General features: G+C 41.6%; 3 protein-coding genes across 3 annotated transcripts; 2 read left to right on the forward strand and 1 right to left on the reverse strand.

Moving 5' to 3' along the window:
- Nucleotides 1-1,176: 1,176 nt before the first annotated feature.
- On the forward strand, nucleotides 1,177-3,660 carry Bfra_007087 (putative ubiquitin thioesterase protein; the record flags this gene model as incomplete). Its single annotated transcript, XM_037337461.1, has 4 exons — nucleotides 1,177-1,962; nucleotides 2,062-2,148; nucleotides 2,209-2,272; nucleotides 2,378-3,660. The coding sequence occupies 4 exons, from the start codon at nucleotides 1,177-1,179 to the stop codon at nucleotides 3,658-3,660; spliced, it is 2,220 nt and encodes a 739-aa protein (XP_037186841.1).
- A 9,824-nt stretch (nucleotides 3,661-13,484) lies between these two features.
- Nucleotides 13,485-14,914, forward strand: Bfra_007088 (putative actin cortical patch protein; the record flags this gene model as incomplete). Its single annotated transcript, XM_037337462.1, has 6 exons — nucleotides 13,485-13,520; nucleotides 13,682-13,783; nucleotides 13,869-14,148; nucleotides 14,199-14,402; nucleotides 14,462-14,783; nucleotides 14,861-14,914. Exons 2-6 carry the CDS (start codon nucleotides 13,774-13,776, stop codon nucleotides 14,912-14,914), a joined length of 870 nt encoding a protein of 289 aa, XP_037186842.1. The 5' UTR covers nucleotides 13,485-13,520; nucleotides 13,682-13,773.
- A 995-nt stretch (nucleotides 14,915-15,909) lies between these two features.
- Nucleotides 15,910-17,059, reverse strand: Bfra_007089 (putative lipoyl transferase protein; the record flags this gene model as incomplete). Its single annotated transcript, XM_037337463.1, has 2 exons — nucleotides 15,910-16,859; nucleotides 16,927-17,059. The coding sequence occupies 2 exons, from the start codon at nucleotides 17,057-17,059 to the stop codon at nucleotides 15,910-15,912; spliced, it is 1,083 nt and encodes a 360-aa protein (XP_037186843.1).
- Between the last annotated feature and the right edge of the window lie 266 nt (nucleotides 17,060-17,325).

A 17,325-nucleotide genomic window follows, 5' to 3' on the forward strand; every position in this document is an offset into this window, starting at 1 on the left:
GAGTACCTTCTCCATCTCTCGCTCGGTCTTTCAGGTCCTCTACCGTACCATCAACTTTTTTATATTCTCATGGTGTGTCGCACCAAATCAAACCACATAAAGTACCAAATGCCCAGGCGACCCCAATAAAGTTTCATCCACTACGCCCCCGAAGCCACCTTTAAAGCGTCCAAGACATTTCGATATCGAGACCCCAAGACGAAGGAAAGCAACAGAGAGGAAAAGAGGAAAGAAAAGGAAAGGAAGTGAACGCAGAGAAGATCTTCATTCATCAGCAAGAGGCAATTCACATCACTTCACACCACCGCAACTGGATAGTGTGAATATCGATCAATCAATCGATCAATCAATCAATCAATCATTTCCATTATTATTCCAATCTCGATTTCCTCCAAGGCTCACTCCCTCTTTTGAGGTTCTCTTGCGTACATACGGTACTATTACCATTCAAGGCTTGGTTGTTGTTACATTCCGCTTCCTGTTCTTATTGTCGATCATTAATTATTACTCGTACTATCATTACTACTCTCATTATCACTACTACCCTTACTACCACATCTATTTTACTACGACCGATATCACTCTGGACCTTGATCAATTGATGATCTGATCTATCTTAAGGCTTAAGCTTCTATTGCACATCAATTAATTAATCAATTAGTCATTGTCCTTATACTCTGTCCCTCCTTGTCACTTGGTCTTTGTATTAGAGTGTTAACGTTATATTTGATTCGTTAAAAGCCCCCTCAGCTCACCACCCACCTCTTCTTTGCCATATAGTAAATGATTCTGATAACAACGGCGAGAAGGGAAAAGAAACAACGACGACGACGTGGAACAGAATAATTCAATTTATTTCTTAAGAATTGATTTGTCTTGTATTTCTTGAGAGAGAGAGCAGAAAGAGAGAGAGGACGAGAGAAGAGAAGAAGTGGACGGAGTAGGAAAAGAGTGAGAGTGAGTAGGTGAGAAGTGAAGAGAGAATTGAGAAGTGGAAGAAGACATAGGAAAGGAGAGAGCGTGTGCAGTGAAGAGTGAAGAGTAAACAGAGAAGTGTAATATTCAACAGGAACGGAACTTTCAACAATAATAGATTTGTTGTGAAGTGAAGAAGGAAAAAAAAAAGAAAGGAAAAAAAAAGGGAAGAAGCTCTCTCTCACCTCTCCATCAATTATCATGTTCCAACCACAACCCACACCATTTTCACCCTTCTCTACATATGGATTAAATATATCTCCACAACCGCAACCTCCTCCACCACTTCTGGATTTCAACAATTTCCACCACAATCACAATCACACCACTCACCCTCACAATCATAATCACAATCAAAATCTTAACCACCACAACCACGACCACGACCACAACCACAACAATCACAATTCCTTTTCAAACACACAATCACTTCATCAACACCAACATCAACATCCTCAATCCCACTCTCAATCTCAATCTCACTCTCACTCTCACTCTCACTCCAATTCGCATTCTCACCCTCACCCACATCCTCTTAACCATACACATACACACTCACATTCACAATCTCACGCGCAACAACAACAACAACAACGCTCAAATTCTTTATCTCACTCCTCTCCTTCGGCATGTACACCACCAACAACTGCAGCTGTCGTGGATAATCTGAGCTCAATTGTTGTTGCATCTCAATCAGGACAAGGTACGACGGCGGGACGCGGACTGGGAAATACCCTGCAACAATTCCAACAACGACATCCACAACAACCAATTTTTAATCCCGTCAATAGTAGCTCTGCGAATTCGAACCCAAATCTCACGGGCACTCTCAATCTACCCCACAACACCAATACCAATTCTTCTTTACCGCCATTATTCGCACATCATAGTCAGCAACAATACAAAATGGAGGATAATGGTGTCGGTGGAATTAATGATATGGAAGCACAGGAAGCTTTAGCTAGAGAATTTCAACCAGCGTTGGAGGTATGAATTATTATTTTTGAGAATCATTTCGGAAGCTTCAAACTAGCTATGAATTGGTCGGATTTTTGGAGTACAGAGCTTGAACTGACAGTACAGTAGGGTCCATTGGTGGGGGAAAAGAAGAGCAGTTTGGCGATAGTTGAAGAGTATGCGAAAGCTGACCCAATTTATGTTTCGAAAACTTCTGTAAGTGATCTATAGCAGATTATGTCCTCTACGCTACTCATAACTAACAATCGGTGAAAGGCATTACCTCAGAAATATTCTCATTATCGACCGGTTCTTGGCGATGGAAATTGTGGATGGCGGGGTAAGTCTTCTGAGCTTGGTGCTTGATGATACCCGTGCACAAACAACATGACATTCGCCGTCAATAGATATTGTTATGGGTAGAGCTGATTTATTTGATGTTTAGCGGCGGGATTCTCCTACTTTGAGACTTTACTGAGGATGAGAAATAGAGGTCAGGTAGAGGAAGAGCTAGCAAGGATATTATCGCTGAACAGTCTACTCACAACGGCTGGAGGATTCGACGCGTGGATCTTTGAAGATATGGTGGAAGAAACCACCACCTTGTTGAGAGATATGGCCGATTTAATGGATACTTCTATTCAAGCTGCGGAATCCTTGATCTTGGATCGATTCAATGACTCGGAAATCTCAAACGCTATCGTATACCATTTTCGATTATTGGCTAGCTCATGGCTCAAAGCTAACCCTCAAAATTACCAAGGCTTTATACCAGACGGCGGTGGTGTCGATCAATATAGAAAAGAATGGTTGGAGCCACCTAATCAAGAGATAGATCATCTTGGCATGACTTTACTCATCGATGTTCTTCTGAAACCTACCCGATTCTCCGTTGAGATTGTCTATCTGGACCGCAGTGAGGGAACACAAGTCAACAGTCACATGTTCCAAGCTGAAGATTCAAATGGTCAGCCCACCAACCCAGGAGGTCCCATTATATACCTTCTCTATCGACCTGGTCATTACGATATCTTGTACAAGGATCTTGTACGGCAGAGTATTGATATGAGCTCAAATATTCAAGTCAATCGAGCCACAAATTTTACTCATCAGCACTCCACTGAAGCACATCCTCCTATGAATCCATATCAAACCATGGATCTCCTTCTCAGCATTCCGGGCGTCAGTTTCGCATCACCATATCCAAACTTTGGTACGCAATATCAATCACCGATGTCTCAACCATTTGCACCTGCCCCCTCTACCGCCTTATCACCTATGTCGCCTACAGGAAATTCAGTCTCAACACCACAATCCGCAAGCTCAGTCACAAGTCTTCCTAATCGTTCAACATTTACTTCAATTAATACCCCTACCCCAATTATCACCTCTCCGCATCCATTCAAAAATACTCCAATCTCCCTTCCTATCCATACCCTACCTCCACCCACTCCTCATACTATCCCATCGCCTATTTCATTAGGTATACCAGCAGCAAGTTTTCGCCCAAGCAAGTATGAATGGGCGATATCAGCCGATTTACACGAGGGACCCGTGCCTAGTTTTCAAACTAGCACGTTTAAAAATAGTCATTATAATACAGCGCATTACAATAATCCGAATTTTCAACCAGAAGAATGGACGCCGGAGGAAGATGGTTTAGGTGTAGGTAGCAAAGGTGGAGGAGGAGGAGGGTATGGTGGATGGGCAAGAAAGAGGAGTAGTTGATGAGTGAGGTTAGGCACGGGTCACGAAATGGGTTTTGGGGGAGGGAAAAAAATTATGATATTAATGATGCAGGTATTGGGGATATTTTTTTGTGTTCATATGTCTTAAGGGAGTTTTGAGGACCTTGATTTGGGGGATTTTGCGCAATGTGCAAATTTATATCATATCATAACATGATGCTTATTTTTTGTTGATTTGAGAATCAAATGAAATAAAGTTTATTTGAATGTTGTTTGAGTGTGTTTGGTTGGGATGATTGTTATGTGTGGTTTGTGATATGTGGTTTGATGTGTGCTGAGATACTATATGAGATGAGATGAGATCATATCATATCAGATGATATGAGAATTGGTCAAGTAATCAGTAGGTATGAATATCTAGATGGAGAAGAATTAGCGAAGGAAGAAGGGGGGGAAGGGGGAGGAGGAGGAGGAAGAGGGTATTCGTTTTAGGATTGGTAAGGTGTATATAATCTAGGTAGTCCATTTGTATTGCGATGCCCGCAAGCAGTGAGTGTGTGGGAAATAATCGGGGATACGTAGTGCAGGGGTTGGATGGGGAATCACCGGGGATATGGGGAACGGAAAAGGAAAAGGAAAGGGATACGGAAAAGGAAAGGAAAAGGATCGTGTGAGGATGGGTGGGTGGGTGAATGAGTGGGTGGATGATGAGTGGGTGGATGATGAGTGGGTGGATGATGAGTGGGTGGATGATGAGTGGATGATGAGTGGATGGATGGGTGGATAGATGGGAAATAATCGGGTTTAGATAGATTGATAGCTGGTCATAGGTAGCAAGTATATCTTTTACTTTTTTTCTTTCCTTCTTTCTTTCTTTCTTTCTTTCTTTATTTCTTTCTTTTGATAATTTGTAGGTGAGAGGTGGATATTGGATATGCTAGATACTGGATTTGTATGTAGTGTGATATTGGTATATTGGTTTGTTATGTAATATTGGGAATGTGGATTAGTGTGGATTGGAGTGTATTGGATTGGATTGGATTAGAAGGTTTAAAGAAAGATTTTAGAGGGGTTGTTTTTGGAAGGGAGGGGAGGGGATAAAAATGAAGACCTGGCTACTGTTTGTTTAATCATGAATCATGAATCATGAAAATGTGTGTTTTTTTTGGTGATGTGATTGGATGGGTCGTCTTTCGATCTCTTGATCTAGGGAGGGGGGGAATGAATGGATGGATGGATGAGGAGAGGTAGGCTTTAGATTTTTGGGTCTTGTGGGTTGATTGGAGGAATCTCGGGGGAGGAGGTAAGGGAATCGAATGGAATCGAATGTAGAGGTAGAGGTAGAGAGAGGTAGGCTCTAGATTCATAGGGGTTTGGGTTTTGTGGATTTAGTGGAGATATCTCGGGCGGGGGGTAGGGCCGGTAGCGGGAAGAGTGGATGAATATGAATCATGAGTCCTCGTGCTGTTAAAAGTATGCCGTGCTTTACCCATAGGTGTGTTCTGTAAGGTGGTAAAATGCAATTTCCAAGGTGATTGGTGACCCATGTTTAGGCGGAGTTGCAGTTGCCGTTGTGTGCTTTCGGGCGGCACGAGTAGATACGGAGCAGTGATTGATGTTTCTAGCGGGAACTAAAAATGGTTCCCCGATGGGTGAGATCGAGGTTTTAGATGAGATCTGGAGGGTTGGGGTGGGGGAGGGGGAGGAAGGGTGTGATGCTGTTATGTTATGTGATGTGATGTGATGTGATGTGATGAGAGAGAGATCTGAAATCTGGGTTGAGATGGTAAGGATGGAAGATTACATACATATTCGTATGTATATGTACATGTAAACGGATAACGCGGATGTACCTAGTGAGAGACGAGAGACCAGAGACGAGGGATGCGAGACGAGAAACGAAAGCGAGGAAGAGAAAATGAGATGTGAGATGTGAGATTGGGGGTTGTGGATTATGGATTCTATGTTGTCAAATGTGGAATTGTGATTTGTTGATTTCCTGATTAGTTATATGATTTGTAAAAGAATAGGATAGGATGGATAAATCATGGAAGAGATGAAGTTTGAATCGTTCAGAATGATGTAATTTTACAGCTTGTGGATGATTTATTACAAAGTATTTGGCTTTTTGCATCTGGATTCTACAAGTGTGGGATCGGCCGAGATGTTTCGGAGATGTGATGTGAGGGGCACTATGCCGGTATGAGATGTGTATGTATGTATATATGGGGTAAAAGTTCGGGGTGGGGATAGATCTAGAGTTTTCATGTGATGGTGAATGAATGGTAGGTTATTGAGTTGGAGAGAGGGAATTTTCATAAGATGGGTTACTTTGGGACTTTGGTGGTATATCTGTTGGTTGTGGGTTTACAGATTGGTTGATTTTGATTTTGATTTTGATTCTTGTACCTACCCCGAGTTGAGTTTTACATGGATTTTATATACCTATCTACTGGCCCAGGTATCTATATATATATGGAAAGGTCTAACTAACCGTTAGTAATTGTGATTGTGATTGTTGGTACTCCGTACAAAGTATATTCGATGCATACCTACCTACTTATATGAATATAGTGGAGATCGCTGATATTATTGGATGTGGGGCTAGGAAGTGGAGAGGAGGAGAGGAGAGGGGGAGAGATTGGATGCTCGTGTGATGGATTCCTAGGTGTAGGTATTGGGGGTTGGTAATAGATATGGTATTTATTGTGAAGATGTATTATGAGTTTTCTTTTCGAGATCGATGAGTAGTGCTCTGTGGATGGTATATTTATAATGTGTAATGAAGATCTTTTATTAGTAAATATGTGTCTAGATACGTAAGGAGAGATGATAAAACGTGAGGTTAGCTGTGGGTTAATGGAAAGGAGGATCTAATGCAATTTGATTTAGGAAAGTATCCATCTAGTATAGCTGAGTAGATAGATTTTCTATTGTTGTTAGCGAAGATCGTGTGTTCTAGATAATTTTGTTAAGGATTTGTTCGAGTGAGTGTGCTTTTCATCTTCTCTTTCCAATTCTTTCCTTGTCTATTTCTACATCTTTTCGGAGGAGAAAGGAGAGTAAAGGATGTATAACACATTCTGAATTCAAATTCAAAGGATATCCTCCAATCCCGTCTCAAATCATCGCAATAGTCTCGGGGTCTAAAAAGCGCACAAGACATATTGTACAGAACAGGATGAGATAAGAAATATCACAATGACTCAGACTGCATCCATAGGGGGAGCAAGTTTTTCTAACTTTCCCTTTACATCATTCATTGTGACATATATAAGAGTAGCGCATGTTTGGCGTAGAACTAGCTATAGATAGACTAAATGCGCTGAGAATTCACTACTCTTGGTGTCGAATCAAACAATCTTTATCTTAAACACTTGCATGTTGGTTGTTGATTCTCTAGCTAACATGTACAGTTCAAGTTCGGTTCGCTTGGAGATTATAAGCGATAAATGAATTCTTCTGAGAAGTTAGAACATTCAATACTGGAATCAGAAACTACATCGTGGATATACTAATAATATGTACATGGCTTAGTACAAAAGTTCGGGTAAAAGAACTCAATTTTTTCATCTCGGATTATATATCACGATAATAAAAATTCCAGCTTCTGATCTCACAAGTGTCAATTGAGTGACGTCCCAGTCTTGTCTGTCTGTGTGGTTTGATATTGTAAATGATAGTATAGTGAGTACTATCGATGTTTTTGATGAATGCTTGGAGAGAGTGTGAATGGTTTGGTCTTCCTGGGGTAATTTTTTGATGAATGCTTGGAGAGAGTGTGAATGGTTTGGTCTTCCTGGGGTAATTTCTAAAATTGGTTTCTTGTTTTTTGATAGAGGGATGTTGAGAGGTTTGAATTTGAGTTGTGTACCCGTACTATATGGAGCATAATATTCCTCTTGTAAACGAGTTGTAGAATAGACTAAATAGTATACACAAGATACCTATAGTATAAATGAAGGATAAACGATGAGCACTGGAAAGAGATCGTAAGAAGACTCAACACTAAATTACTCCTCAACAAAGTAATAACAACAACACCAAGCAAAATCCGCATCTCCAACCTTCCTCCTTCTCTCCTTATCCGCTACTCCATATTAACTCCAAGTTATCTAAAGCCCAGTTCGAAATCTCCTCAGAAACTTCGTTACAAACTCTCTCTATTCGGATATTCCGAGTATACAATCCCTTCTCCTTCCTTCCCTTTCTCAACTTCAAACTCCCAATCTTGAATCTTCCAAATATTCATTCATCTATCTCCAGCACTCACTACCTGAGCCCCGACTCCCTCTCACTCATCAACCTCTCCATCAAAATGCAAAAAAATTAAAGAAGAAAATACCTGATCTCACAAACACAGACACAAACACGAATACAAGCTAAGAGGGAATTTCAAATCAAGCACCAGATCTCGTTTGCAGATTTGAAAAGTATTTAAAAACTAGTATTATACTTCATGGAATTTATAGTAGCTGTAATATTTATGGATTTTTGTAAGTTGGAGTATTACATACTATCTTATTCCTTAAATACCATCTCTCAAATACCGTCCCTCATATCCCTCATATCCCATTCACCCGTCAAAACCCATAAAAGAACCACCCCTATCATCTACAAAAACAATTTATTAACCCCCCCCCGCCTCTTAATCCCTTTCCTCCCTCTTCTTCCTCCCACAATCTTCAGCCTGAAAACCCCAAACAAAGAGTCTCATCTCGCATCCCTATCCAACCCTAACCATAACCCTACATCATCCACATCCACTCCAACCTACCCACCTCAACCTGCCCATCCCAAGGAAAAAACTAATACCATATCCCATCCCTACAAATCCTCATCTTTACTATCAACCCCCTCACACAAGCCAATCATCCCTACTCCATACTCTTCCAACTTTACCATCTTGAAGAATATTCATCTCAAAGCGTATTCATCTCGAAGCATACTCATACCCGTGTAAAGATCCATATCCATATCCACAACCATCAAACATCCATCCACACACCCACACCCATGACAAGATCCAATCACAAAACTTACAAAACTCAAAAATATATACACATACATACATAATTTTGCATCCCAAGAATTCTTCAACGCTTATCTCCTCATCTCCTCATCTCCCCTCTCCATCCCACCCCAATATTCAAACCTCCACATATCCCTCTTCTCCCTCTCCCCCTCCTCCTCTCCCCCTCCTCCTCTCCCCCTCCCCCTCCCCAAAACCCCATATCAAATCAACACCCTCTCTCCCCAAAACCCTACACAGCAATACTCTCTCATTCAACTTCACCTATCTCAAAATCGTAATGCTCCTATGCATATTAAATAGTAGTAGGGGGGAGATCTATTCTTGTTACTTATTAACTATCCCCATTACCTATAAAACTATTATTTATTATGTATTACATATAACTTACAACCTCTCACCTCTCACCTCTCACAATCCCCAATCCTCAATCCTTCATTCCTTCACTCCAAAAGAATAAAAAAATAAAATCACCCAAATAAAAGAACCACGAATCACAAAAATTAATCTTCATCTACTTTTACCAAAGGGAACAAGTACATCTTTTCTACATTTCCAGCTTTCCACCACCAGCTTCCCACCACCAACTTTCCATCATTCTCAAAAAAAGGTTCTCAAAACATTCTATGCAAAAAGTTTAAAAGATTTCTACACTCAAATCTTTGAACATCCAGATGATCATATGCCACTACCGTTACCACTACCACTACCACTACCATGACTCCTACATACAATAAAACACAAGAATACACACATCCCTATAAACCTACATCTCTATGAAAAACCACACAAGCAAGAAGTACATAGAGGACTCTCCTGATGAATCTACAATCTACGTGAACGAAGCCAGTTTCACAGTAAGGTCTACTGATAGCTTACTTCTTTCTTTCCGCAATGAGCTAGCGGCGGAGAGAGAAGACACGTTAACAACCAGAGTCTACAATGCAGCTTCGACATCATTTGTCTCCTTCTCGAACCATGAGAATTCATCTGCCAGGAATAGGTGTGAAATGCTACCTGGTAATGTATGAAGTTTTTGAAAATAGAGCGTAAATGTTCGGGCAATAGACTATGTAAAATGAAGATGAATGATGAGATATCATATGATATCTCATCACCGAAACTTTGTGAAGACGCTCGACGCTAAACTGTCATTAGGAATGTTGAGAATCTACTTGAGAGATCATGTTCACTTGAGCGATTAAATCCACCTGCTGAGAGATAAAATTCACTTGAGCTATGAAACGCACTCGAGGTAATAAATTCACGTGAGTGATTAAATTTACCTGCTTGAAATATGAAATCCACTTGAGCGATTAAACCCACCTGCTCAGAGATAAAATTCACTTGAGCGATTAAATCCACTAATTCTCTCAAGATCCACACCCGATTCCTCCAATATCAAACTTCCAACCCTTGAGAAATTTCACATGAAAGTAAAAACTAAAAAAATTCACACCCGGCATCTCGGGAAAGATATATTTGCAGAAAGCCCTAGGGAGACTTCCCCGAAGATTATAACCGAAGAAAATGAATCCATCACAAAATTTACATTCCTTCCATCCATCCATAAAAATGGGTATCATCTAGCCCTAAGAATCCTTCAATTCAAGTGGATTCATCTAAGATTTGTCGATCTCCTGTCGCAAGGGTTATGTACCTACCTGGTACTCCAGTCCACACTCGGCTATCCATAGCACCGTTACACACAATCTCATATCCAGTATGCGTGGCATTGAAGAGTATCCGACACTTACTCGATTAGCTTGACATCCGATGCATAAGCATCGGAGATACTTCCAAAAGAGTATGTCAGATTTAAATCCTTAAATTTACCTTCCTGAGATCCTACCCTGGAAGATGCAAGACCCGGATTGTGTCCCAAGGACTCGGTTATCGTATGGTGAAGGATTCGAAGTTGGGACCGAGATGTTTATAGGTGGGACGTAGTTTTCCCGTTCGGAACGGACCGAGGTGGTTACGTTGAAATCGAGTGCTGTAAGGGTTCGGGGATGATCCGTATCCTTGAGGATTTACCTTAAAAGATGTCGAGATTTGTATATAGCCATTGCAGTAGTGTGGTGCTTCGGAGTCTCAAAGTAGGATTATGCGGTAGGATACTGGCAGTCCCTGCATGAATCTGAGTTTTCCCCTTTGTGCGCCAAGTATTTGTAACGTTGCTCATTTTGGAAAAATGATTGTCTTGGAGAGCATCTAGGTAAACTAGATGGATGGTTTGATTCGGATCCGATACTCTCTAATGCTTCATCGAACGATGGTATGCAGGTTGAAACCCCGTGAGAGTAAAATATTGTCGATTTGATTGATAGTATCTTTTGGACAGGCATTCCTTTCTACCAGGCTTCTGGATGCCGGCGATTCTCTTCAGATTTTGCTGAAATGAGATACGTTGATATATCATGATAAGAATCACTTCAAATCGGGATGTATCTGAATAGATAGAGTAAAAAAGCCGTTGCGAATTTATTGTGAGGTGCTTGGCTGTTCCTTTCTATTGTATGCATATATCAATATAGTTAACTTTTCTTGTAATTGTTTATATATTGCTGAAGATATCAGATTGAGATGCAACCTACCTAGTAGTTGAAAAGGGAATCCTCGCATGCTCTTGTGAACAGTACAAAAGTGTGAACAGTATAAAATAGGATGTTGTTCCCCTCAATAATCAATTTCATTCTTCACTCAAATTCACTCACCGCCTTAGGCTACTTATTCTGCCATTGGAATAATCTCTCATTGTTCACCGTTGAAATTGAGAAAGACTTCGTCCTTATCAGAATGGATGATTTGCTCCAATCGATTATCGATGATGTATTTCTTATTGATGGGGGCAAGCCCCCAAACCCCCAGTCCTCGCTGCGCTCGATTTTATAATTACCTATACTTTTCTCCGTGGAGTGAAGTGTTCATCTGCATAGTTGTGATTAGTAAGGCGAATAAGATCATGTGTCTGAACTATGTCAAATTATTCCCCCCCTTTAATTACCTACCTTTGATTATATATCTTAAACGCGTGACTATCGTATATCTCGATGGAAGGGTGGTAGTACGTCGTCTCATATCATTTCATCCATAGAATGATCAATGGGAGATGCAGATAAAGGGCATGAAAGAACCAATCAAGTGTTGTATATTCGTAAACAGGAAATGCGCAGTGTTGTAGATACCCAGCTGAGTATATAATCAAGTAGCTAGGTAAGCAGGGATAGAAGGAAGCTACCGGTGAGGAACCATCTTTCTTCCCCTTCCCATTATTGTCCGGCTGCAAACGGTTCCGCTCACTTCCCACATGGTAGGTAGTCCTCGTGATAGTCACGTTTCCGGTCTGCCACACTATTTTATGATCTCAACATTCTAGAATTAAAAAAAGACCTCCAGTCGCCAAGAGGAGGGGTAATTCCTATCATCGAATCATCGGAACTTCGCAATAACCTGATTAATTCTGGCGGAAAATCAAGTTATCAAGTTATCAGATGAACTACTTGCTGTAGGTATCTATACTATTGGATTACTTTTAGTTTTCGAAATTATCATTGATTTGAAGAGGGCGAGAATGGTCAAGATACCTACCCAGTATTTCATTCCATTAAACTTTCCACCAAATCATTGTCGTTGGTGAAAACTTGGTTGAAGAGAGAAAGGAAAAAAAAAAAAGATTTCATAGCCATCCATCACCATCACCATCACCATCACTATCAACATCACTCACGGTCAACAAGGGAAAGAAAAATAAAAGAATGTCAAAGCTTCTTACTTCTTGCTTCACTCATCTTACTTCGGTCTTCAGTCTTCAGTCTTCAGTCGGCAGTCTTCACTTTTTCACTTTTCACTTTTCACTCTTCACTCTTCGTACTTCTTCAACCTTAGATCGGTCGGGTGGGTCGTGGATCTTCCTAAAAGTCGATCAGTGCAGTGGAGGGACTACCTAGTAAGGTCACTAGCGCGTCACTAGTGACTCCATGATGACGTATGATCGATCAAGTCCTTCAGCCACATCATCCAAATATCCAAATGTCAACAGCTTCATCGGTAAATTGCGTATGTAATCATTGTCAAAGCACTTCTACATTCGTTTTCCGTTCTTGATATTTGGATCCATCCGTATGTCAAAGGAAAGGGCCATGAGGTCAACGTCAACCAAGGTACGCACGGCACGGCACGTGAATTGAAGAAGAAAATTGAAAGTACAAAGAAAGAAGACGCGAGAAAGAAAGAAGAAAAAAATAAAAGAGCAGATCCAAGTCGACCCCTAGATGACATCAATCTTTGCAATATCTGTTACCTGTATGGAGTGAAGAGACCGATGAACAAGAAACCGCCAAGCTCGATGTCTAGCTAAATATTTGAATACACGAATTGTAGAGACACACATATACACACATACACACATTATATCACATCACTGCCATCATCAACCTCCACATCCACATCCACACCCATCTTCACCTCCACCTACAACCAAGACTCTTCTACCTCATAGTTTCTTCCCTTCACAATTCTACTGACTAAGTTCTTGGTCATTATCAATGAGATCAAGTCAAGTCAACTTTCCAGTCGTCAAACTCACTTACCCCAAAATTTACTAGCGGAAGCTCACTTACTATCGTCATCGCCGTAACTGCCGCCCGCTCCCACCTCCACTTGGTTTGGTTCTTCCTTGAGTGACCTCAGCACATGAAATATACTTGATGTACTAAAATTTCAACCCTTATTAAAAGCTTGCCGTTTGTTTGTCTCTCAATCTCTTCTTTTTCTTTCAATCAAACATTCCATTTTTCCGCAATCCATTCATCTATCTTTCTGTACCATCTCAAAAGCCTTCCTCAATTTTGATACCCTCATCTGGAGTAAGTAAATTCCCTTTCTTTCAATTAATTGATTATGTTGCGGAAAATGTTACCTATCTGCAAGGTATCGCTTGTGCGACAACGGAGATTTTCCCTTACAGGTCATTTGTACGATAGGCTGGAATAGAGAATGGAAGAGGCTAACATGGCATTCTGTATAGTTTCCCATCATTCTTCACAATTGCATTGCATTCCTCTTGCTGCAATCAAGGTTGTACTTTTAATACCGTTCAATTAATTCGCTTCTTCCATCATGGCTGCTCGTAAGTTTTCACCTCCACCTCCAAGATCCTTGGTTGCATAAACCAATTTTCTCGGGAAAAGTAGCTAATCATTGATCAATTGCAGGTGGCATCATGGCCTTGGTGTCCTTGGTCCTCCTCGGTGCTTCGATCATGTTCATGTTCTTCGTCATCTTAGGTGGCATCACAGGCACAACTCCTTTGGACAAAACCCAATTTCTCACAGCCGACACTTCAAGCATTGCCGGCGCGAGACCAGTGTCACAATGGAATTTCTTCAGAGTCTGTGGAGCCGGAAACACCGATTGTGGTAAATCCGTACCAGCTCTTCCCTTCGGTTATGCCTGGATTGGAGGTGGTTCTGGTGCTCCATCCAGTCTCCTTGGGTAAGTTGTGCTCAATCCAAGAATGTGCGACAGTAGCTAACGTCATCCAGCTCGCATGCAAAATCCACCACTAGCTTCTCGTACTTCTACATGTGGAGATTTGGATGGGTGTTTTATCTCATGGGACTCTTGTTCGCAGTCTTCGCGTTCTTTGTTTCGCTCTTGGCAGCGACCGGAAGAACAGCATCCTTTTCCGGATCTGTTTTGTCAATGGTATCTCTCTTTTGGTTCTCCCTTGGAGCTTCGTTAATGACGTAAGTTTTTTTTATATATATCATGGTCATATGATTCATCACGTCTAATCAATTTGCAGTGCCGAATTCGTGAAAGCCCGCAACCAGTTCCGTCGCTTAGATATGAACGCGAGTCTAGGCCGCTATGCATTCGGTTTCACTTGGGCAGCATGGGCATGCTTAGCAATCTCTGCTCTTCTCCTTTGCATTGGAGGAACCGTAGGTGGAAGTCGCCGACAGCGCCGCCGAGATAGCCAGCCATCCGCTGTTCGCGATGCTCCAATTGAAGCAGCAGGGACTACTGGTGGCGGCGGTATGTTTTCATTCTACCGCAACCAACGCGAGAGACGCGCTACTCGTGGAGACGATAGCTCCTTCACCAGAAACGAAAGTCAGCGTCGGGTTGTCAAGGATGATTATGCTTAAATGCGTATCTTCATTTTTGATGAGGCCGATGCGAACAATCTTGTGATATTTAGCACGACGTCGACCGAATTGGATTACAAGATTGCGACCGGAATGGCTACGATTGAGTAATAATTGATCGATACCCACGATTAGCTCTCGGTTGGATTTATATCAACTCACGAACGGAATGGGGAAATCCGTATCAGCGGCTGTGATGGTGTCAGGGGGTCTCGCGAAGATTCCCATTAGCGATAGTAATGGTGGATGGTTGGATGGGGATGGGGAGTTGATTTCTTTCCTTGCCACATGTTTTGTTGGTGGTTGTAATAATACCTTAATGTTAGCTGTTCTATTATTAATTCACGAAAGCTCTTCTAAAATACAAAGTGATGCGTGTTTGTGTGAAGGACTGGGACTCTTTATTGATTTGCTCGGTTATCTCCCTTCATTTGCGGTTGTTACAGTTACTTCCTTGCCTCTGTTTCACTTGACTTCCTCGATTAGAATAAAACTTCTTCTCGTTAGGGTGTGAATTAAATTTTGATTTTGATTTTGATTTTGATTTTGATTTTGATTTTGATTTTGATTTTGATTTTGATTTTGATTTTGATTTTGATTTTGATTTTGATTTTAAACATGTTTATTTATCTAAATGAGATAGATAAACAGAAGGAGAAGAAGAAGTAAAAAGAAATAATAAAAAAAGAAAAAAGAAAAGAAAGTTGGAATTGAAAATTATCTACTTATCTCTGACTATATATACATATATACATATATACTTGGTAGTGAATGTATACTGGATCCGATTTTGTAGAAGGAACTTTTGTGATTGATTGTTTGGATGAGCTTGGTTGCTTCTTTTTGTAGAGGTGTTGGGTATTTGGGTATTTGGGTGTGAGGGGATGGGGAGATGGGGAGATGAGTGGGTAGGTAGATAGGTAGGTAGATAGGTCGGTATCTACTTCTCGCTCGCTTTCACGCTTGCTTCTTTTCTGGTCTTGTAGATATGTAGGAGGTGGATACTAGGTCTTGTCTTTCATCTACTAAACTTTAATTTGTTTTCTTCCAAGATGCCAGAAAAACTTGTGGAGTGTAGTTATTCATATATAATTCGGCTTTTCTACTCTCCTTTCCACCGTCGATACTCCACATATCCCCCTCCCGTACTGATATTCAATTCATTTCCTCCGCGTATATCAAGCGGAATTAAGTTTTTAACCGATTCCGGCATATCTTCCCACCCCGTCCAATGCGTCCCATTTACATTTCCCAGTTTAGTCGTTTCTTCCGATGTAGATAAGATATCCTTTTCACTAGTGGTTTTACTCTCCTCGCACTTCTCGCCGCGGTCGAGTCGTCCTAATCCGGCGGCAAATTCGTCAACCCATGTTTGGGCTACCGCGGCTCCGTTCTCTAACATGGCTTTGTATGAGGAGCGCCAGTTTTCTTGGTTTGCGAAATCTCGCGTTTCAATATCGGATAGTTGTTCATCGATGCCGACGATTTTTTTGCCGTTGAGCCCGCAGGCCGTGATGCGATCCCACCAGCCGCGTTCCATGATCATGTTGAGTCCTACGCCGTAACTACTTACGTTTCTTCGTAAGTGAACACCGAGACTTGCGATCTTCTCGCCTTCGTTTAACCAGACTCCTGGATTCTCGGTTCGTCCGAGAATATTCAGGCCCATTGTGTGGAGAAGTCGGATGGTAGATTCTTCGAGGAGGTTGACGTAGCATTTTGCGCCGAGGTTGCGGAATGCGAGTAAGTCGATGATGGGATAGATGACTAGTTGGCCCGGACCGTGGAATGTGATGAGGCCGCCGCGAGGGGTTTGCACCACGTCGGCTATTTGTTCTTTCTTGGAAGAGCTGCTGAATGGTTTGCGGATGATGAGGAGATGGGTGGTTGAGAGGGGGATCAAGGGCTCTCGGAGAGATTTGAGGAGGGGTTCTGAGAGGGGGGTTTGCAGCTCGCGCCGTCCGGTGGTGTAAACGGGTGTGGGTTGGAATGTGAGGACTGTGGGGATTGGCGCGGGAGGCTTGAGGTCGGGATCTTGCTGAGCTGAGGTTTCTGCGCCGGGTTAGCATTGCGTCAGGAAAAGCGAAGAAATAGGAATGTAACAGAAGAATAGGCATACCTTTTTTGTATTCAAGCAATCTGGATACGAGCGTGGATTGAATAGTTTGAGCAATGTGGAAGGGGGTGACGCCGCTGAGATGAATGTGGCGGATGAAATTGCTCCGGACTGAGGGAGGAGGTAAAGGAATCATGGTTTGGTAATCATGAGGAAAGAAAAGAGGTCAATATGAGAAATGAGAATAGCATTAGAGAAAATGAACGCGACGGAATGTTCTGCAACGAGGACTTTCAATGCAAAAGAAAAGATCAATGTGAATTTTGACAAGAATGAAAGAAATGTTGTAGGGAAGATTAGATAAGAGCTTTGCAAAATTGGCTGGAAGTAAGCTCATATCTTATCCTTTCTACTTGGTACCTACATTGATAAAGGTACACATAATCATGGCAGCAATAGAGA

Source organism: Botrytis fragariae, assembly GCF_013461495.1.
Source record: "Botrytis fragariae strain BVB16 chromosome Unknown tig00000795, whole genome shotgun sequence".
Taxonomy (NCBI): domain Eukaryota; kingdom Fungi; phylum Ascomycota; class Leotiomycetes; order Helotiales; family Sclerotiniaceae; genus Botrytis; species Botrytis fragariae.